General features: G+C 39.2%; 1 protein-coding gene across 6 annotated transcripts in view; it reads left to right on the top strand.

The window, feature by feature from the left end:
• The window catches only part of PHKB (phosphorylase kinase regulatory subunit beta), a 224,043-nt gene that overhangs the window by 11,756 nt on the left and 194,342 nt on the right, over positions 1–17,945 (top strand). For 4 of the 6 annotated variants that reach the window (XM_043494809.1, XM_043494810.1, XM_038368632.2 and 1 more), the window contains one exon: positions 16,840–16,929. In XM_043494809.1, coding sequence (XP_043350744.1) covers positions 16,840–16,929 — 90 coding nt within the window. Of the gene's footprint in view, positions 1–7,303; positions 7,322–16,839; positions 16,930–17,945 lie in introns of all 6 variants that reach the window. The other 2 variants (XM_043494811.1, XM_043494807.1) reach the window with 1 other exon arrangement.

Here is a 17,945-nt window from a genome sequence, read left to right as displayed (position 1 = left end):
GGCAGTAGACATCTGTTCAAATGTAGTTTGGGTGGATAATTTGAGAGTAAAAAAACAGGTGATTTTTCTAACTCGGATAGTACAGTGACATATTTTGCACACCTCTCAAACATCACTACAACTTGGTCAATGAATTAAACACAGATTTCAAAGGAATAGTTAACCATAGTTTCCATAGGAACTAATGAGTGTTATGGATTCATTCTGGTTTCACTCTGTGCATTTTGCTTTGAATTATCTGCTCTTGTGTGGTAATGTTCTTGGAAATACAGGTGTGATGCGTATCCTTGTGCCTGGGAATAGTTAATTCTTTAAAATAATGCAATTTGTTTAAAAAAAAAATCAATCTTGCTTACCCCTCTAAAGACTTTGGGCAACTAGTGATGGTAGTTCTTGAAAAAATATTAAAAATACCCTGCTCATAGCTTTTAAATATTTGATATACAGACTATACAAAATATAAATGTGAATTGAACGTAGAGAGAAAGGTGTCTTATTTTTCCCTGCTTTAATCTTTCTTGTCTTAAAGTGTGATATGTCTAAAACATAATGCATGTATAATAGTGCAAAGTTGCTTTACAGATCATAACTTTGGTCCTATTGCAGAGCCAAGTAATTCTCATGTACAGTACTAAATTGATGCGTTTTGCAGCTGAATTCATGAGGATAGGTTGTCTGATTGTAAAAACAGGCTTTTTTCATAGTTTTCCTCCGATATGTCATGACTAAAAATGACAAGTAGCACAAGGAGTTAATGTTTCATCTGTGCAGACCTGGGTTCATGGAATGACAGAACAAGGAGTAATGGTCTCAAGTTGCACTGGGGGAGGTTTAGGTGGATATTAGGAACAGCTTTTTCACTAGGAGGGTGGTGAAGCACTGGAATGGGTTACCTAGAGAGGTGGTGGAATCTCACTGGGGGTTTTTAAGGTCAGGCTTGACAAAGCCCTAGCTGGGCTGATTTAGTTGGGGATTGGTCCTGCTTTGAGCAGGGGGTTGGACTAGATGACCTCCTGAGGTCCCTTCCAACCCTGATATTGTATGATTCTATTAATCATAGAAGTTAGATATGTAAAGGAGCTATTAGATCATTCACTCTAATTCTTTGCAAGCTCAACTACTTTTCTACTTTGACATCAACACTAGGTTCAAATGGGTCTTGTTCACAGTTGAGAGCACTTAATTTGTTTCATCCTAATCTCTTCTAGTGTTAGCATGTATGAATCCAAAATACGGCTTTACACAGTTGGCTTTCTTTATTCTGGAGTGATTTAAGACTGAAATGTTTTGTCAGTTGTATGGCAGGATTGAGGTGCATTGACAATATTTAGTGAAGTAGTTTGTACAACATCTGTCTGTATCAAACACTCTACTGCCATATAGTTAGTTCCATACTTCACTTAGCAGTAAAATTAATAAAAAGTTTTGAAAATAGCTGCACAAGATTAGGTGTATGTGTGTGCCATGTGTTTTGTTTGTTTGTTTTTTAAAAAGGGCAACAAAATTTTTTTTAAACACCTTGCCCAATTGCACAATCTTCTACATAGTTGCTGTATTTAATCCAAACTTTATTGTAGTTTACCACATGCTGGCATGGAATTCTTAGTAGACTACTCCTACAAGAACAAACTGTACCCTAGCTAGAAACTCTTTGCTCTTTGGTAATACATTCTGACAGGTGCTGCTCTGTAATCTTAAAAAACTGAGGAAGAGGATGGTGGGCCAGGAGATGATTATGGAAAGGATATGATATGGCCTAACCATTATTACTTAATTACTTAAACAGTACAGTGTAAAGCATTGGTGGGCGACCTGCAGCCCGCAAGCTGCACGTGGCCTGTCAGGGTAATCCGCTGGTGGGCCGCCAGATAGTTTGTTTACATTGACCGTCCACAGGCATGGCCACCCGCAGCTCTCAGTGGCCGCAGTTGTGTTTTCTCTCGGCATCAAAAATTGTTTTTAAGGCACAATAAACATGTTGACATTCTCTGTCATTGCTGCATGTATGGATTTCACCTACATGTTAATCTTATTTTTTAAAATGTTTGTACTTTATCAGAGTAACATGGCTGACAGCCATATTTTCTCATCTCTGAATGCTATTGTATTTCCATATTAATAAGTGACCATCGTTAGGGAAATCCATTTCACCAGCACTGTGCTGCTTTATGCCTCTTGCCAATTTCTGTGGGAAACTGTCACTATCTTTAGACTTCAGGAATAATGGGTTTCAGATGCTGCAACTTTTAAGTAAAGATGAACCATTATTTGAAAGGGCAGGGGGTCAATTGCTTAACATTTACTCAAAATATGGTTATATTTAATCTATGTACAGTATATATTATCCAAAATAACTGAGGATTTCATGGAAGTTGGGGTAAAGATCTTGAGAATGTTTTCTCATGAGATATTTCCAAAATCGAAATGACAACATGCTATGCTTTTATGCCCTGTCTGTTTTAAGCCACTTGAAATCCTGCTAGTTACTAACTTGCTGAAGTCCATTTCTGATGTAAGTTAATAATTTAGTTCTATAGATATTACTACACAGCTTTTTGGAGGAAAACTTAGATTAATGCATCCATGTACTAGATCCAGATTTTGTGTTGGATCCTAATGTACGTTGTTCGGTATCCTTTTACATTAAAGTTCAGTCTTCAAGGGGTAGTGAACATAACATAAGAAAATAGGTATTGAATGCATATACAATTACAAAGGGTGAACCACAAAACATGCAAACCAAATGATTGCACTTTTTGATATACAAAGAGATCTTGCAAGCCTTTTCACACTTGTTCATTTTGTTTTACTTTGTTTTTTTTAAACGTCTTCACTCTCTTTGTTGTGAAACCTTGGTGAAATCTTCAGAGGACTTGATGATACAAAGCTGTAGTTTGATAGATGTCTCTTCCCCATAAACCAGTTTGAAGGGGACCATTAGATTGTCTAATAGTAAACATTCCCTCCTTTCCCTACACTCCCTCTCCTCCCCAGTTTAGAGGATGGAGAGATGTGAGATCCCTCCTTTAGTCTTCTAGTAAAGAAGGAAGTAAGTTCCTGATGTTTGATATTTCAGACATAAAATATGTGCAGGAAGAAGGGTGGTGTTTGAGGCTGCGTTATATGTTAAAAAGGGGCAAAACACAAAAGGCAAAAACACTTTTTGATCTTGCTTCAAACTATGCTTTGAATTTTAAAACTCTGCTGACACACTAGAGAGCCCTACAGTCACCACAGCCTGTGACTTGCCTCATGAGCAGAGGAACCAAGCTCAGGAATAAGAGCAAGCTTCAGCAATTTGGTCCTGCAAAGACTTTCCATCTGCAGTGCTGCAGGCAGGCTCAGTGAGAAAAGATGTGGGAAGTCATTGAACAACCACACAGACCAAGTGGGGGCTTGACTCTCCTGCAGTGTCCAGTAGGTTCTCCACTTTTTGCTGCTACAGCTGCTGCTTCTAGTATTATCCCAGCTGCTATACCAGCCTGGAGACAGAGAGTGATACCCTGTTACGCATTATTTACCTATTTTGAATTTAAGTGCCTGATTGCAAATGCCAAATTTGTATACTTGTGAGGTTTTTTTCTGGTACGCCGCACCTGTTCCAAAGTTCACCTGCCACCCGACTGCTGGTTATTGTCAATCCTAAGTGTTCGTAAATCATGAGTCAGGGCCCCGCAAAATCACGTGATTGGCTTAAAAATGATTTTTCTTCTTTAAATTTGTAGGCTATTTTATTTACTTTCTAGTTTTTTAATGTTTATCATTCACATTTTCAAGCATTTTTCCACAAGCATGAGGGCTGGAAACTTCCTTTTTCTTTTTTAAATGAAAGTGGAGGTTATTACATGATAGCATGTCTCCAGAAGCTGGAGCATTTTAAAAAAAATCAAAATATTATGAAATCCATGATAAACACTTATGACCCTGTAAATGGTTGACACAGTATTTACTAATTGTAAATAAAATACTGGTTCTTTTATAGTAGTTTCCTAAGATATTTGCTGTCTTCTTATCATCATTGTGTCACTTAATTCTTTGGGGGCTATATCCTGCTCCTGTGTAAGGCCCAGATCTTGAAAACCTTTATGTATGTGTTTAACTTTGCTGCTGTGAGCAATCCTATTGATTTCAATGTTAAATATGTGCATAAGACTTTGTAGGGTTGGGGCTTAAATTGATAGCAAAATGTCCATTAACTTCAGTGGGTGCATGATTGAGCCCTTAATTAACAGCAATTTGAAAGTAGTGGAATGGTCTTTTAATTTTTCTTTCCGTAATTTTGTATTCTGTTTTGTTTACCAACTATTGTAGAAGTAATTCAAGCTTTCTGTCTATAATGTAAAATTTTGGTCTTAACTGACAGGTTTCAGAGTAGCAGCCGTGTTAGTCTGTATTCGCAAAAAGAAAGAGAGTACTTGTGGCACCTTAGAGACTAACAGATTTATTTGAGCATAAGCTTTCGTGAGCTACAGCTGTTTAATGTTTACTACTATTGTTCGTTTGTTTACCATTTTTAAAGCACTTGTGGCATGTATAGGAAGAATGAGTTACTTTGCTTTGGATTCCATTTATACAAACATTGTGGTGGAGGTTCCTAATTTTTCTAGCTTTTCCAATTTTTAAGGGTCAGATTATGGCCTGTTTTTCCTGGCCATACAGGAGAGTAAGGTGTGGTGTAATGCATCTCCATACCCTGTGCTGGGTACCTCCTTTTGGGGGTTGGAGGTGAGAGATGAGAAGGAAGTGGCCTCACCCCAAGAGCTGTACTCATTCCTGCACAGGTAAAAAGAGTATATTTGTGTAGAGGAAGACAAGTGGCTCTGCCCTGGAATGTGTAGGTTAGAACCAACCCACCAGGTGATGTGCCTTGCACTTGTTATATGGCTGACACAGAGTTTGTTTCCTTTCACTTTTCCTCCTACAGTAACAGAGTCACAGTCTGCCTCCTGGACTCACCCACATCCACAACCTTCTCCCCACATAAGTTAAGAAATATCTAAAGTCCCATGGATACGTAGGAGGGATGCAGAAAGTGCAGTTAGTGTTATGAGCTTTTAGAACCCACTGCTAGTTCTAAAAGCAGCAAAACCCACAATACAGAAAACGAGTAGATAAACATTTTTATGGGTTGGTTCATATGCAGAAAAACGAAACACAGTTCAAGTAACAATACAGTCTTATGCCACTGCCCAGTGATTAAACGGTCCTTCCTTCTTCCCTCACCCCCCAACCATGACCTGCTTCAACCTTACGATTAGCGCTCTATAATAGCTGCTAAGTGCATGAGTTAGCACTGCTGACAGCATGGTTAAAAAAAGAATGGGTGCACACACACTGTCCAAAGCAAATGTTGATAAGGGAGATTGAGTGCTCCCCGTAACAGAGGTTTGTAAACAAGTTTGAATAGTTGATTCAAAAGCATTGCCCAGTGACCACTTTATAAATTAGCCATCACCCTTCACAGCACAAACCCAACCCTAAGGTGATAAACCAGTGGAGATGCCCTGTTATAATTATCTAATGTGTGAATTGTCACAGGAATGAACAGCTAATGATTTTTGGCTACAGGGAAACAAAACCATCACAAAGTTATGTAACCTCACAAGTATGTGTTCTGTCATGTGCTTTTCCAGCAGCTGCACAGGGTGTGACTGCATTCATCTGCACAGTCAGATGTCATCCTGTGCATCCTTGCTGTTGGAAGATGTGGGCACATGTGGCAGCCCTTATTTCCCTTGTCCACTGAGAACCAGGCCCAGTGTGCATATGGGTGGGATCTGGCTGCATGTATAGAGTTTGTGAACCAGACTTGTCCTCATCCCACTCAGTGAGCAGCCCGTGCCAATTATATGAATGATGTTGGCCATATTGGCATCCAGATGGGTGCATAGGCAGTGCCAAAGAGATTTTTCCACCAAATGCATCCGATGAAGTGAGCTGTAGCTCACGAAAGCTTATGCTCTAATAAATTTTAGTCTCTAAGGTGCCACAAGTACTCCTTTTCTTTTTAAAGAGATTTCAGTCTGTCAAACATGCACTCAATGACCATTCCACAGCTACTTAGTTTGTAATTGAATTACTTCTTTCCATCATCATAGATGTCAGGGAACAGTTTAGTGTGCCAAATCTCGAGTAGGTATGTGAGGTCCCCCAAAATAATAGCTGGCGCAAATGCACTGTAGAAAACCATATGTTTTCTGAGGAATCGGGTCCCTTTTTCTGTCCCGATTTCAGCACCCTGCTGTGTCATGAACTTTTCTGGTGTTTCCCATATTCATGAATCTGCCTCTCTGTTCCACTAAGCCTTGCAGAAAGAGTGAATGGTAACTTTTTCAGTTCAGGTACTCACTTGTTCCATTTGGTGGGCAAAGTATTGGATGTGGGTGCCTTCAATGGCCCCTGTACAGGTTGGAAATCCCATGCTCTGAAATCCAGCTATTATTTCTGGAATTTTTCTAATGGAAACCACCCATTGGTAGATTAGTGTTAATTGCCTTGGAAACCTGCACAACCACAACCCTGACAGAGAGCTTTCCAACTCCAAAGTGAATTACAATAGACCAATAGCTGTCTAAGTTGCAAGCTTCACCAGGGCAATATAGCCACCTGCTTCTGCACCACTATGGCTTCCCTGAATCGAGTGTTCTGGCACTAGAGGTTTGATGCAAGCTCCTCGCACAGCTCTGTGAGGATCTGTTTCCTCATTCAGAAATTCTGAAGCCGCTGCTGGTCATCCCAGTTTCCAAAAGGATCAGATGCCACCGCAACATGCCAAATCTTGTGCACCAGAGGTAATGGTCCACTGGTTGGCACACTGTGACAATGCCAGCAATTCATCATATCTATACCCGATGAGCTGAATGAATTGTCATTCATCCTCAAGGTCAGTTGTCTTTGGTGTGTCAGAAAGTTCTGCCCAAATTCCATCCAGGCTCTCACTGATTTTGTTAGTCCTACAAATATAATTATTTCTCCCCCATGATTACTTTTTCAGAGTAAAACTATGTCATGCTTTAATCACTTTTATGGACTTTTTATCACTTTTCTCTAACTTTTAATTCTCATGGTTTTCTAGTGTGTATTATCAAAAAGTTGAGTAGTTTTAAATTATTTCTATTGCTAAAATGTCAGACATTTAAATTGAACACTATTCATTGCCTGTAGGACTATGACACTTTGATGTTTTTCTGTTCCACTCAGTCCTTTTTCTTCATAAACTTTTTATACGTTCCATTCTTAAAATAAAAATGAAATACATTACTTTGTGGATGGTAACTTTGTTATTTTTCTTTGCTGGCCACAGAGGGTCACAGATTGTCTGGTGAGTATAACTGTTAGAACACAATCTGATCTTTTGGAATTTGAAAATCCCTGCAATATATATGCTGTGTTAGGTAAAGCTTTTTCAATGGGTTTTAAAATAGATCCTGTACCAATAAAATTATTTGACAAATGATTTATAATAGGATATTGCTTTGGTGAGCATGTGAAAAGTTACATAAACAGCTAAGTTACATTGCACATTCATTCATACATACATACATATATATATATATATATATATGGGAGGGAGAGAGAGAGTCCTTTTTCAAAACTGAAGCCTGAATATATATCTTACCTGAAAGAAACCATTGGATTAATCATCTTACTTCAAACTTTAAAAAAACAGAAATGACTTAAGTGTGTGTGTATGTATATGTATATATATACATACACACACACACACTCCATTTAGTATTTAGTAGTAGTATTATGTAAGTAATATCATTGAGTAATATTGTTTTATTTCCCCATTGTAATAAAACCATTCTGTTTCAATTCGCAGCTCTTCCCTTAATTGTGTTTTAGTTGACAGTCTTGCAAGAGTCACACACAGCTATGCTTGCAAATTCATTAAATTAATACATGTTAACTCTGTTATTTTTAACCTTTGATAGACAAGCTAAATACTATTCCAGTTTTTTAGCCTTTATTTAATGTCAAGTGATCTTTCAGGGACCATTTTGTGTGTTTACAGGAATAGGAGACAGCTGAGAGAGGGGAAGACAGATGAAAGCTCGAGGTGTTGGAGAGAGGAGAGGGAGAAAAGATGGAAAAACCAAGACTTGATTCTAATCTGATTTGAAGTTATTGGAATTTTGCCATTTCAGTGGAAGACAAATTTGGCCTGTAATTATAGCGCACATGAGTAAACTCATGGTTGCTATGATATTGAAATACAAGTAGATTTTTATTTATAAATTAAAATTTCTATCTATGAAATAGTAAGGTTACCAGCTTTTGAGCTGTTCCTACCCCGACAAGGCAAACCCACTGCTACTCTAACCACAAGGCAACTCCATAAACTCCCCTCTTGAGCAGCCACTTGTATCTAGAGAGAGAACACATATAGTTAAGATTGATAACAAATGGGTCTTTGTTTTATCAGCACATTTTGCAAGTCAGTCTTTGTAGTCTATATTGTTTAGCCAGTTGTCATTGAATGCAATTTCTGATGTGATCCTTTTTTTATTCGGGGGTGTAGTAGGATCACTTGCACCATTGCCCTGATATTCCATTATTTAATATTCCTCTCGCTCTCTCGTGACTCAAACCCTCTCTCGCACACGCGCACACACACAATACACTTGCATGTTAGTGGGCAGACAGCTTCTATATTTTCAAGAGTGTTAATCTGTTATTTCTTAAACCGCAGAAACGGGAACACTGCAACATCTTTAGCTAAACACAGAAACTTTTAACATTGGATATCCCAGTATATTGTGATGATAATGAAGCTCTTTAGACCCACATAAAAAAAAAGACAGATTAAATTATTTTTGTGGCAACTGGCAAATCCATTAAAAAAAAATAGGCTGGTCAAATACCAGAGAGGTGGTAATCCTGTGTAATAGCCACAATGTTTGAACAGTTAGTTATTTTCTCTGTGAATAACAACATTTTTGGTAATATAGAAAAAATTGATGTGTGTGTGTGTGTATATATATATCTGTTAGTTGGATGCGTATAATCAACAGTGTTCAGCCATTAAACTTCCATTCTTTCTTTGTAATGTCTAGTGTGGAGTAAGAAAAGATGTTGCAAATGAAGATGTTCAAGTCTATCAATAGGGAGCTGTTTTGTTTCAGGCTATTCTGACCACAGGTTTTGTCTGGGAATCCATCTTGGTTGGAACCATTTCCCAGCATGTGCTGAATAAGATACAAATTATTGTGGCATTATACATGAGCTAACATAATTCACTCTAAAAAATAATTGGTGTCTGGTTTGGGTATTTTCATGGTTCAGGGCTGGCTGTGCCTTTGATCTCTCTGAGTCAAGGGTAATGGATTTTTTCCTAAAAGTGTGGGGTGGCATGAGGCCCCTCCCTTTCCATGGCCCCACCCCCAACCAAACTGCAAGCTGGAGCCGGACCGGGGAGCCCAGGCTCTTCCACCTGCCTGGGAGAGGAGAGGGCAGAGAGTAATCCCCTGCCTGTGTACCCGCCCAGGGCAGGTGGAAGGTCCGCGGCTCCCCACGGCTGCCCATGTGGTTTTTACCCTGACCTGGCTCTGGCTTATGGCCTGGCCTCGGGATGGGGCCTGGCCAAAGAGCTGCAGCTGGGCCATAGTAAGAGCTGCCTGGGCAGCTGTGGGCAGCCACAGACCCTCTATTTGCCAGGGGCAGGGACATGGGCTGGGGGCTGATCTTGGCCCCCCCCCCCCATCCTAGACAGCTGGAGGGTCTGTGGCTTCCTGGGCCACTCTTACCCAGCCCGGGCTCCAGCTTCTGGCCTGGCCAGAGGGCAGGCCCTCGGGGAGGAGGAGGGGCAAGGTGCTGGGCCTGTGGCAAAAAATAGATGGGCAAGGCCTGTCCACTTTCAAAAAGTGGGAGGGCCATGGCCCCTTGGCCTCCTCTATTACGGTGCCTCTGCCCTGAGTCCATGTTTTCAAGCAGAGGGTGAATCGTAGGTACCCGAGTGTGATATTGACAGCAGCAACTTGTCAGTGCTTTGTGCATTCACAGAGCAGCTGCATACAGTAGACAGTCGTTTTTGGGCTAGGGAAACAAGCACTGATTGGTGGGATCACATTGTCATTCAGGTGTGGGATGACGACCAGTGGGTACAGAACTTTAGGTTGCGTAAAGCAACCTTCATGGAGCTATGTGCTGAGCTGTCCGCTGACCTGTGGTGCAGGACACCAGATTGAGAGCTTCCCTTTCAGTAGAGAAGCGTATTGCAATCGCTGTGTGGAAGCTGGTGAATCCAGACTGCTACCGGTCAGTTGCAGATCAGAGGCTTGCTATGTGAAATGGGTCACCAGTACAAAAGTTTGAGAGCCACTGCTCCATAACTTTTATCATCCGCTCTGTCGCTTGCATAGCAAAAGCAACATTCTCTTTTCTGTCCTGCCTTTCAGCTTCCCAGCACTTTTTCCATTCCCTGGTCTGTCTCTCATCACACTGCAGCACCTTGCAGAATATGTCTTCTTTGCTGCACCTAGAGTTTTTTCTTATCTGCTGAAGCTGGTCTGCAGGGGTGCGAGATGTGTTCTTCAAGGTCTGTGCTGAACAGAAGAGGGATTATTACATTTCAGCAAATGACTGAAACATTTTAATAAAAAGTGCATTTTGCTAGTAGAAATTACTTTCTCTCTGAGACTGTAGGCAGGCACACAGCTCAGGGAGCACCCTAATCATGGTGAGTATTGGAGGCCGGGGGAAGGTGGTTGTGCGTATGGACAAAAAGGTCACGGCTTGCCGGGCAGCTTTGTAGGGAACTCGTACTAAAATTATCCCGCACTTTTTCACATGCAGCCAACTTGCTGGCTGACATCTTGTTGCTGCAGGTGACCAGAGAAACCAGGGCTCGGCTGCTGAATGCTTGTGGCTTTCACCCCAGTCTACATGCAGCTCAGCTATGTGCCGCTTTGGTCCCAGCTCCAGTGATTGCTAAATGGCATGGTACAGTTTTCTGCAATAGGGGAACTAACAAGGCTGTAATCCATTGGAATCTGTAGCAGAGGATTAACAAGTACCTCTTTGAAATTTTCCAGAGCCTCTCTGGAGGATTCCCTGCAGGTCTCTATGTCCATTGACACCCTGCTTGGCCATGCAGATTAGCTACACAGAGCAATGTCCAGCTCACAGAAAACACTACCTGCCTCCCACTTTTCGATTACGTACACAAGCCTCAGCAACTTATCCAGAGTCTCATCTGCTTCCTGCTCCCTGTTGAGCACTTCTAGAGTGGAGAAAAGTTCCTGGCGACCCCAGGCGACTACCAGGCGACCCCGCTGGGAGCACCACATCCTCTTCTAGCTCGACGTCTTCATCTAAAATTTCGGCCTGCAGGTTATCCTCTTTTTGCTGCCTGCGAAGTATTCACGGGGCTATTGGCGATGGAGGTGGGGTCACCACTGAGGATAGCATTCAGCGCCTTATAGAAGCTGCAGGTCTTAGGTGCGCCACCAGAGCGATTGTTTGCCTCCTGCATCTTATGGTACACCTGCCTTAGCTCCTTTATCTTCGTTCTGCACTGCTGCGTGTCCCGATCATAGCCCTTTTCGCACAAGTCTCAAGAAATTTGCCTATATGTGTCCCAATTCCTATAGGTCACTCACAGCTGTGACTGAACAGACTCCTCTCCCCATATACTGATCAGATCCAAAAACTCAGCAGTGGTCCAAGCGGGAGCATGTTTGGTGCGATAGCCAGCCATGCTCACCTGGGAAGCTCCTCTGGGAAGCCAGCAAGCAGGAAATGAGATTTAAAATTCCCAGGGCTTATAAATGGGAGGGGCGGGTTGGCTGCAGGGCAGCAGAGTTCAAACCGCTGACCAGAGTGGCAGCATCGGAATTGTGGGATGCTTTCTGGAGGCCAGTAAAATTGGAAAAAAACCCGTGGTGTCTACATTGCATGTTTGTCGACAATAAAGGGAAGGGAAAAGACAAGTCTCTCGCAGGGGTGGAAGCTTTTTGTCGCCAAAACTCAGCTTTTTTTTTACGAAAAAAGGCATTGCAATGTGTACGCTATCTCTGTTTTGTTGCCAAAAGCCAGTATTTGGCAACAAAACTTGCCAATGTAGACAAACCCTAAGACTTGTAGCAATGGAAAAATGAGTTCAGTTATCGTGAATGATTCATTTTTATATCACATTTTCTATTATATTTGTTTAAAATGTTACAGAATTATTTTCAGTTATATGCTAGCAGCAGGTGCCACATGATAAATTTGGCAGTCTTTATTGCTAGTTTTCTTTCTCTATTAATATGCAAGACTGCACGTCGTGCATGTTCACCATGCAAACTACCATTAGGTTTGTTTTTAATTAGAAATAATGAACATAGTATTCATAGTAAATGAACTGCAGCATTTGCTCGTATATAAAGTACTGACCAGTTTTCATCAGTATGTAAATGATAGAATACATTTTTAGTGGTATTCCTTCTTCGCCATCTCCTTTTCTCCTTACAATCAAAGTGTTCAGTAAAAGGAAGTGTGTCATTGTTCTCTTGAGCTCAACTGCTGCAATAGGGAATATAAATCTATGGGGAAAGAACTTAAATTCTTTTGATATGTTTGAGGATATTCTTTAATTTATGGTCAAAAAGCTGGCCTAAACACCAGCTGTCTTTGTTAGTCTATTGAACTAAAGGAGATTGTAATTTTAACTCTGTGTATATTGCAACAAAATTTATAATGTAAAGGAAAATAAAGTAGCTAATACTGAGCAACTTGTATATACAAGTGAATCCTAAGAAACGTTAACTTGCACATAATATCCTTTTCCTTATAAATGTCAGTAGAAAAAAGTCACATCACTTATTTATTTTTAAAAAATTGACCCAAATTTTAGTCTCTTCAGATCTTGTTCATCATGGTGCACACAGTCTCTGATTTCAATAAACATTTTAAGCTTGGGATTTTATGTTTTGTAATTTCTAAATCAAACACTGGTGAAGTAATTCAGAATTATTTTAAATTTAATAGTTGTGTTTATACATGCGGGTTTTTAAGTGTATTTTTTCTAATTATTGTTCCACTGTTTTTTTTTTTTTCCTATTTCACAATTGAGTCAAATTTACGACCATACTTGGCATATAGTTGTTTTGTTTTTTAGTTTTGTTTTCTTTAAGCATCCTTGACATTTTGTTTTTGGAATGTCTTGACCCCAACCGTTATTTTCTCTATTCATTTATTCACAAGTTTAAATTTCTATTCTTGTTCACTTTCTCTCCTTAATACCACAGGGGTGGTGGGGCAGTATATTAAAATTCCATGGTTCTATACAGACCTCAGGACTATATCTTAATATGAATTTTAAATATGGGCACTTGATAATGCATGGTAATGCAGTGAATAAACAGTAAAAAGTAAAACCAACCTCCATCGTATTGGTTAGAGAAGAACAGGTTAGTTTCATAGCACAGTGCAGAAGTGCCCCAAGTGACTTTGTACTGAAAGTGCCAGTTCTGCTGTCAGAATATTCTAGATATCTGCATTTCAAACTATTGTATCACCAGCATCGTATTTGTTCAGTACTGAGTTGGAGGGAAGAGTGTTGCTTGCTGAATCATCACTACCATTTCCTGCAGCATCCTGGGGTTTCTTTGTGGTTGAGGTGTTCCCATTTAAGTATTGATCAGACCTGATCCTTCCTTATTTTGTGAGATGTATATGAGGAGTCACATTCTAGGTGGAGTGATTGAAGGTCTTTTCATGTTAAAGTCTTAAAAGTTGCTTAAAGTTTAAACCATTATTTAAAATAAACTAGAAACTAATATGATAGAGTACCCATCATAGTATCTCTTTTCAGGAAAATGGCTGCCCTGCATCTCTGCAAATGGCAATTGTAGCTAACTTCATTTTATACATTACTTTTCACAGTAGACAGAGGGAAGCACTTCTCACCATTTGAACTTTGATTGTTTGCCCTGGTCATAATGGGTGAACTATACTTCTAAATGCCTCTTTTGCTCTATTTGTGACAGGGACCAATATACTTACTTTTTCCTGCAACTATGTGTTGGCAAATTACTGATTAAAGTTCGGAGACTAATTAAAAAAGAGAATTATCTAAATTATTGATTAAAAACCTGACTACTAAGAAACTTTCAGAGATAAAGGAAGAAAGAGGCATGCCTCTGGGCTCTATTTCACTCCAGGGTGTTCGCTACTTCCCACCACCCAACACAGATGTAATGCGGTTAAGTGGTGTCCATATAAAATAAGTAAGAACTACTAATTATTCCTCAAGAAAGGCTTTTAATGATTTCCGACTATAATAACAGCATAAACAAAACAAGAAAAGGAAAAGGAAAACCAAAGACCAGCACTGAATAAGGATTAATACAAAAGGCAGATTATATTGAAGACAAGCGCAAGTACATGTAATATTGTGGACCATTTGCAAGTTCCTGAACAGTGACTCTACATATGTTGGTCCTGGCAGGTTATAATAAAAGCCCTGAAGACAAGCATAAGTAAAGCTATTATTCACCAGCTCTATATTCCTGGTGACAAACTATTTCAGAGGCAACATAAAGCTGATGAAAGATAGCACTACATGCATTTGCTCAGACTACTTGAAAGACAAGCACTAATACATGCAAAGCTATTATGCATCGGCTACCTACTATTGATTTTATACTACAGTATCAATACAACTATGATCAATTCAGCTTGAGCAACCAGACTTCTTTACTCCATAGACTTGCCCTGCATTTGTCTGAAAATACGTTACCCTTCAGTCGGCCGTTTTCCGCACTGGCCAGGTACAGACAGTCGAGAAGTGCACGTCCCTTCGGTTCAGGGGGGTGTGGGTCAGGTTTACCAAAAACACAAAACACACAGTCCTGTGCCTTCCTTCTTTTTATCTGATCTGATGGCCGTGTTTTAGAACAGACCAACCGAATCAGGGTGGGCCACATTGTTTATGTGATTGGCCTAGTTGTATAATTGATGTGTATTTAATTTTTATGTCCAATTGTTAGTTGTTCGTATAATTGAGGCCTATTTATTTTCGGTAGCCAATTAGATTTTGAATGTGGGTAATTTGGGGTTGATAAGTACATAGGAGTCAGCATAAATTGTTATCTGGTTGCAGCGCATCCTGACCACAAGCTTAAGCTTTGTTTTTTGCAAGTCTTGCATTTTAAAGCATACGGAAGTTTGAGGCCTAACATTTGCAAATACTTCTATTTCATTCATGCTTGACAAGACAGCTGCTCAATTTATTCACAAAACTGAATTGGCTAGTTACGGATTAAAAATAATCTTTTCTTTGACCAATATAGCCATAATTTATCTATGTGAGCTATAAAGACTGAAGAATTTAAATTAGGTTTGTTACCTTGTCCTCATTTTGTACCTCAATTTGTCACTGAAGTATACTATGCTTCTGAGTAAAACTTTAACAATACAAATCACTAAACATAATAGCTCTAGATATTATCAAATTAAAAATTCATCAGTGGTAGTGTATTCTCTGTCATACATCCATGTACAGAAAGGTATTGTGGAGTCCTGTCATAGGAAAATTGAACACTACTTTCACAAAATGCAGATCCTGCTGTCACTTGGAGATTGGAGATAAGGAAAGCGTACATTTCAGTAGTAACAGCTATCAAGTCTTTCCCATAATTTTAAAGAGAAAGATTGTAGAAAGGAAAAAAATTGAATGCTTTTTGAGGAGGGAGGAAAAGAAATAATCCCCAATGGCATACAAAATTAGGTCAACCTTGTGCCTGTCGTAAGGATATAGATTAAAATATGGAGGTTCCTAGAGGCTCCAGTCAGGATTAGGTGAATTTATTTTCTGACACAACATCTCTGGGTGGTGGTATCGGTGTATCTTTTTTGGATATCTGAATAGAGGATCCTGCATTTTCTCCATGTCCCCAATTTCTTGAGTTTATAGTTTTTAACCTTACCAAGTCCTGAATTCTTTACTAGATGCAAAACATGCCACATATAGTTCTTACTGGTAACGAGGTTAAAAACGTCATGGATATACAGAAGCTTGACTGAAGAAGTCTTAACTTTAAAATTAAACTAAAGCATAAGGAAATTAAATAATCATTTGGCTACTCATGATCTTCTAGTTTCTTAAGCATATAGTGGTTCTTACCATAACAAGAATGCATTAATTCTAGCTCTCTCTTTTGAAGGAAGGCACGTCACTGCCTCTGACCTTATGAAGTGGTCACTCCTGAAGTAGTTTAATTGTGGTGTAAATGTGCAAAGTTACACTGGTGTGCAATTTCTTTTTAAAATGGTTTTCATTTAATGCTGAGACTTGTCTTAAATGTATAGGTAAACTAGTTCTGAATAATAATAGTTATATAATAATATAATAATAATAATAATAGTTCTATAATAATATATAGAACTCTTGTCCTTTCATCTTCTCGTCTAAATGCCTGGATTTAAATTCTGTAGCACCCAAAGAAATAGAACTCAAAGCTTTTTCTGAATGGAACTGTGCAGCTCATGTAGTAAGAAGTTCAGATTTCCAGTAATTGAATGGTGGCTCTTACCCTGGAGGCATTTAGAAAGTGGTTGTTGGCTAAGAAGTGGTGTGAGAGCTTGACTGTGCTTACAGCCTGGGAGCCTGACACTAGTGGGTTTAGTATTGGACAATCATGTAAAATCAACTGGTTTCAGAAGAAGTAAAATCACATTTTTTTTAAGTGAATTGAAACTCAACAAAGTGTTATGTTTCTGTCTTAAATATTTATGCAAGAAAACGCATGCTAAGAGCATTTTTAAACAATATTCCTATGATAATTTATGGAAATAATTTTGATGTTGATAACTGTATTTTTAAATAATTTTTTGTGATTTTTTTTTTTTTAGGCTCTGTTTATGAACCACTTAAAAGCATTAACCTTCCAAAGCCAGAGGGAGAAAGTCTGTGGAATAAATTGGATCATTATTACAGAATTGGTATGTAAAGTAAGGGGGACTCTTTGGAGTAATCAAAAAATGTTTGCAATGTAACTTGTTAAAATTCCTCAACTGCCATAAAATTCTTATCTGTATGAATGACAGTTTGGAAAAAAAAATGTATAGTGAACTCGTTTGGATGTCCTGAATACCATCTGAAAACTCATGATCTTTCTCTAACGTTTTTCAAATCAACCTGCTGCTGATCAATTGCCATATTCAACAGGTCATGCTGATTTTTATTGGATCTACTCTAAAAAATGACTATGTAAATAGAGCAACTTCTTGTTCAGCAGTATGGCTCCGTAGATGTAGCTGTTTGAACATAGAGATAGAAATAAATGTTTCTTATTTACTCATATTAGTCTTACAGAACCATTGCAGCTATGAGAGAAGGAGCTGGATTCTGTTACTATGCATATTAAGTTAAGAATCCCCTCACTGATTTGTTGTTAGCTCACAGTCTAGTCTTTTAGCCTAATGAAGGGGCCAATATACATCTGTAATTTCTGTCAGTGCAGACCCTGTTACTAATGTAATGAGTCAGTACATAAAAATTGTGACATTACCCAGGGTATAATCTGTTGAACAGCTGTGTCCTCTCAGTTCTCCAACCTGGGTGCCTTTTACACTACTTTGCTAGAAGAGCAACCACTCCTGTCCTGCTCTCACGCAGCCTCCAGCATATATATTACTCCCAGCTATAACGTATAAGTGCTTTGGCCAGTCATCCTTGAATTACACTGCAAAGCAACATGATCAAATTCCCAGTCCCAGACTTTGCCCCAGAAATGTGCATTTTGTACTGCCCAGCCCTCTCCTGGACAATATAAGCTCTTATAAGGTTCATTATTTTATAAATAAAAAGCGATAGGCATAAACCTGTTATCTCAAATGGAGTTTCCCAAACACTTTAGTCCAAGCATTGATTTATTAACTACAGAAAGATTTTAAGTGATTACAAGTAATGAGGCATAAAAGACAGAATTGGATACAAAGAAATAAAAGGTAAAATG

The sequence above is a fragment of the Dermochelys coriacea genome, chromosome 12 (genome assembly GCF_009764565.3).
Source record: "Dermochelys coriacea isolate rDerCor1 chromosome 12, rDerCor1.pri.v4, whole genome shotgun sequence".
NCBI classification, from domain to species: Eukaryota; Metazoa; Chordata; order Testudines; family Dermochelyidae; genus Dermochelys; species Dermochelys coriacea.
This window is presented reverse-complemented; position numbering and strand designations above follow the sequence as displayed.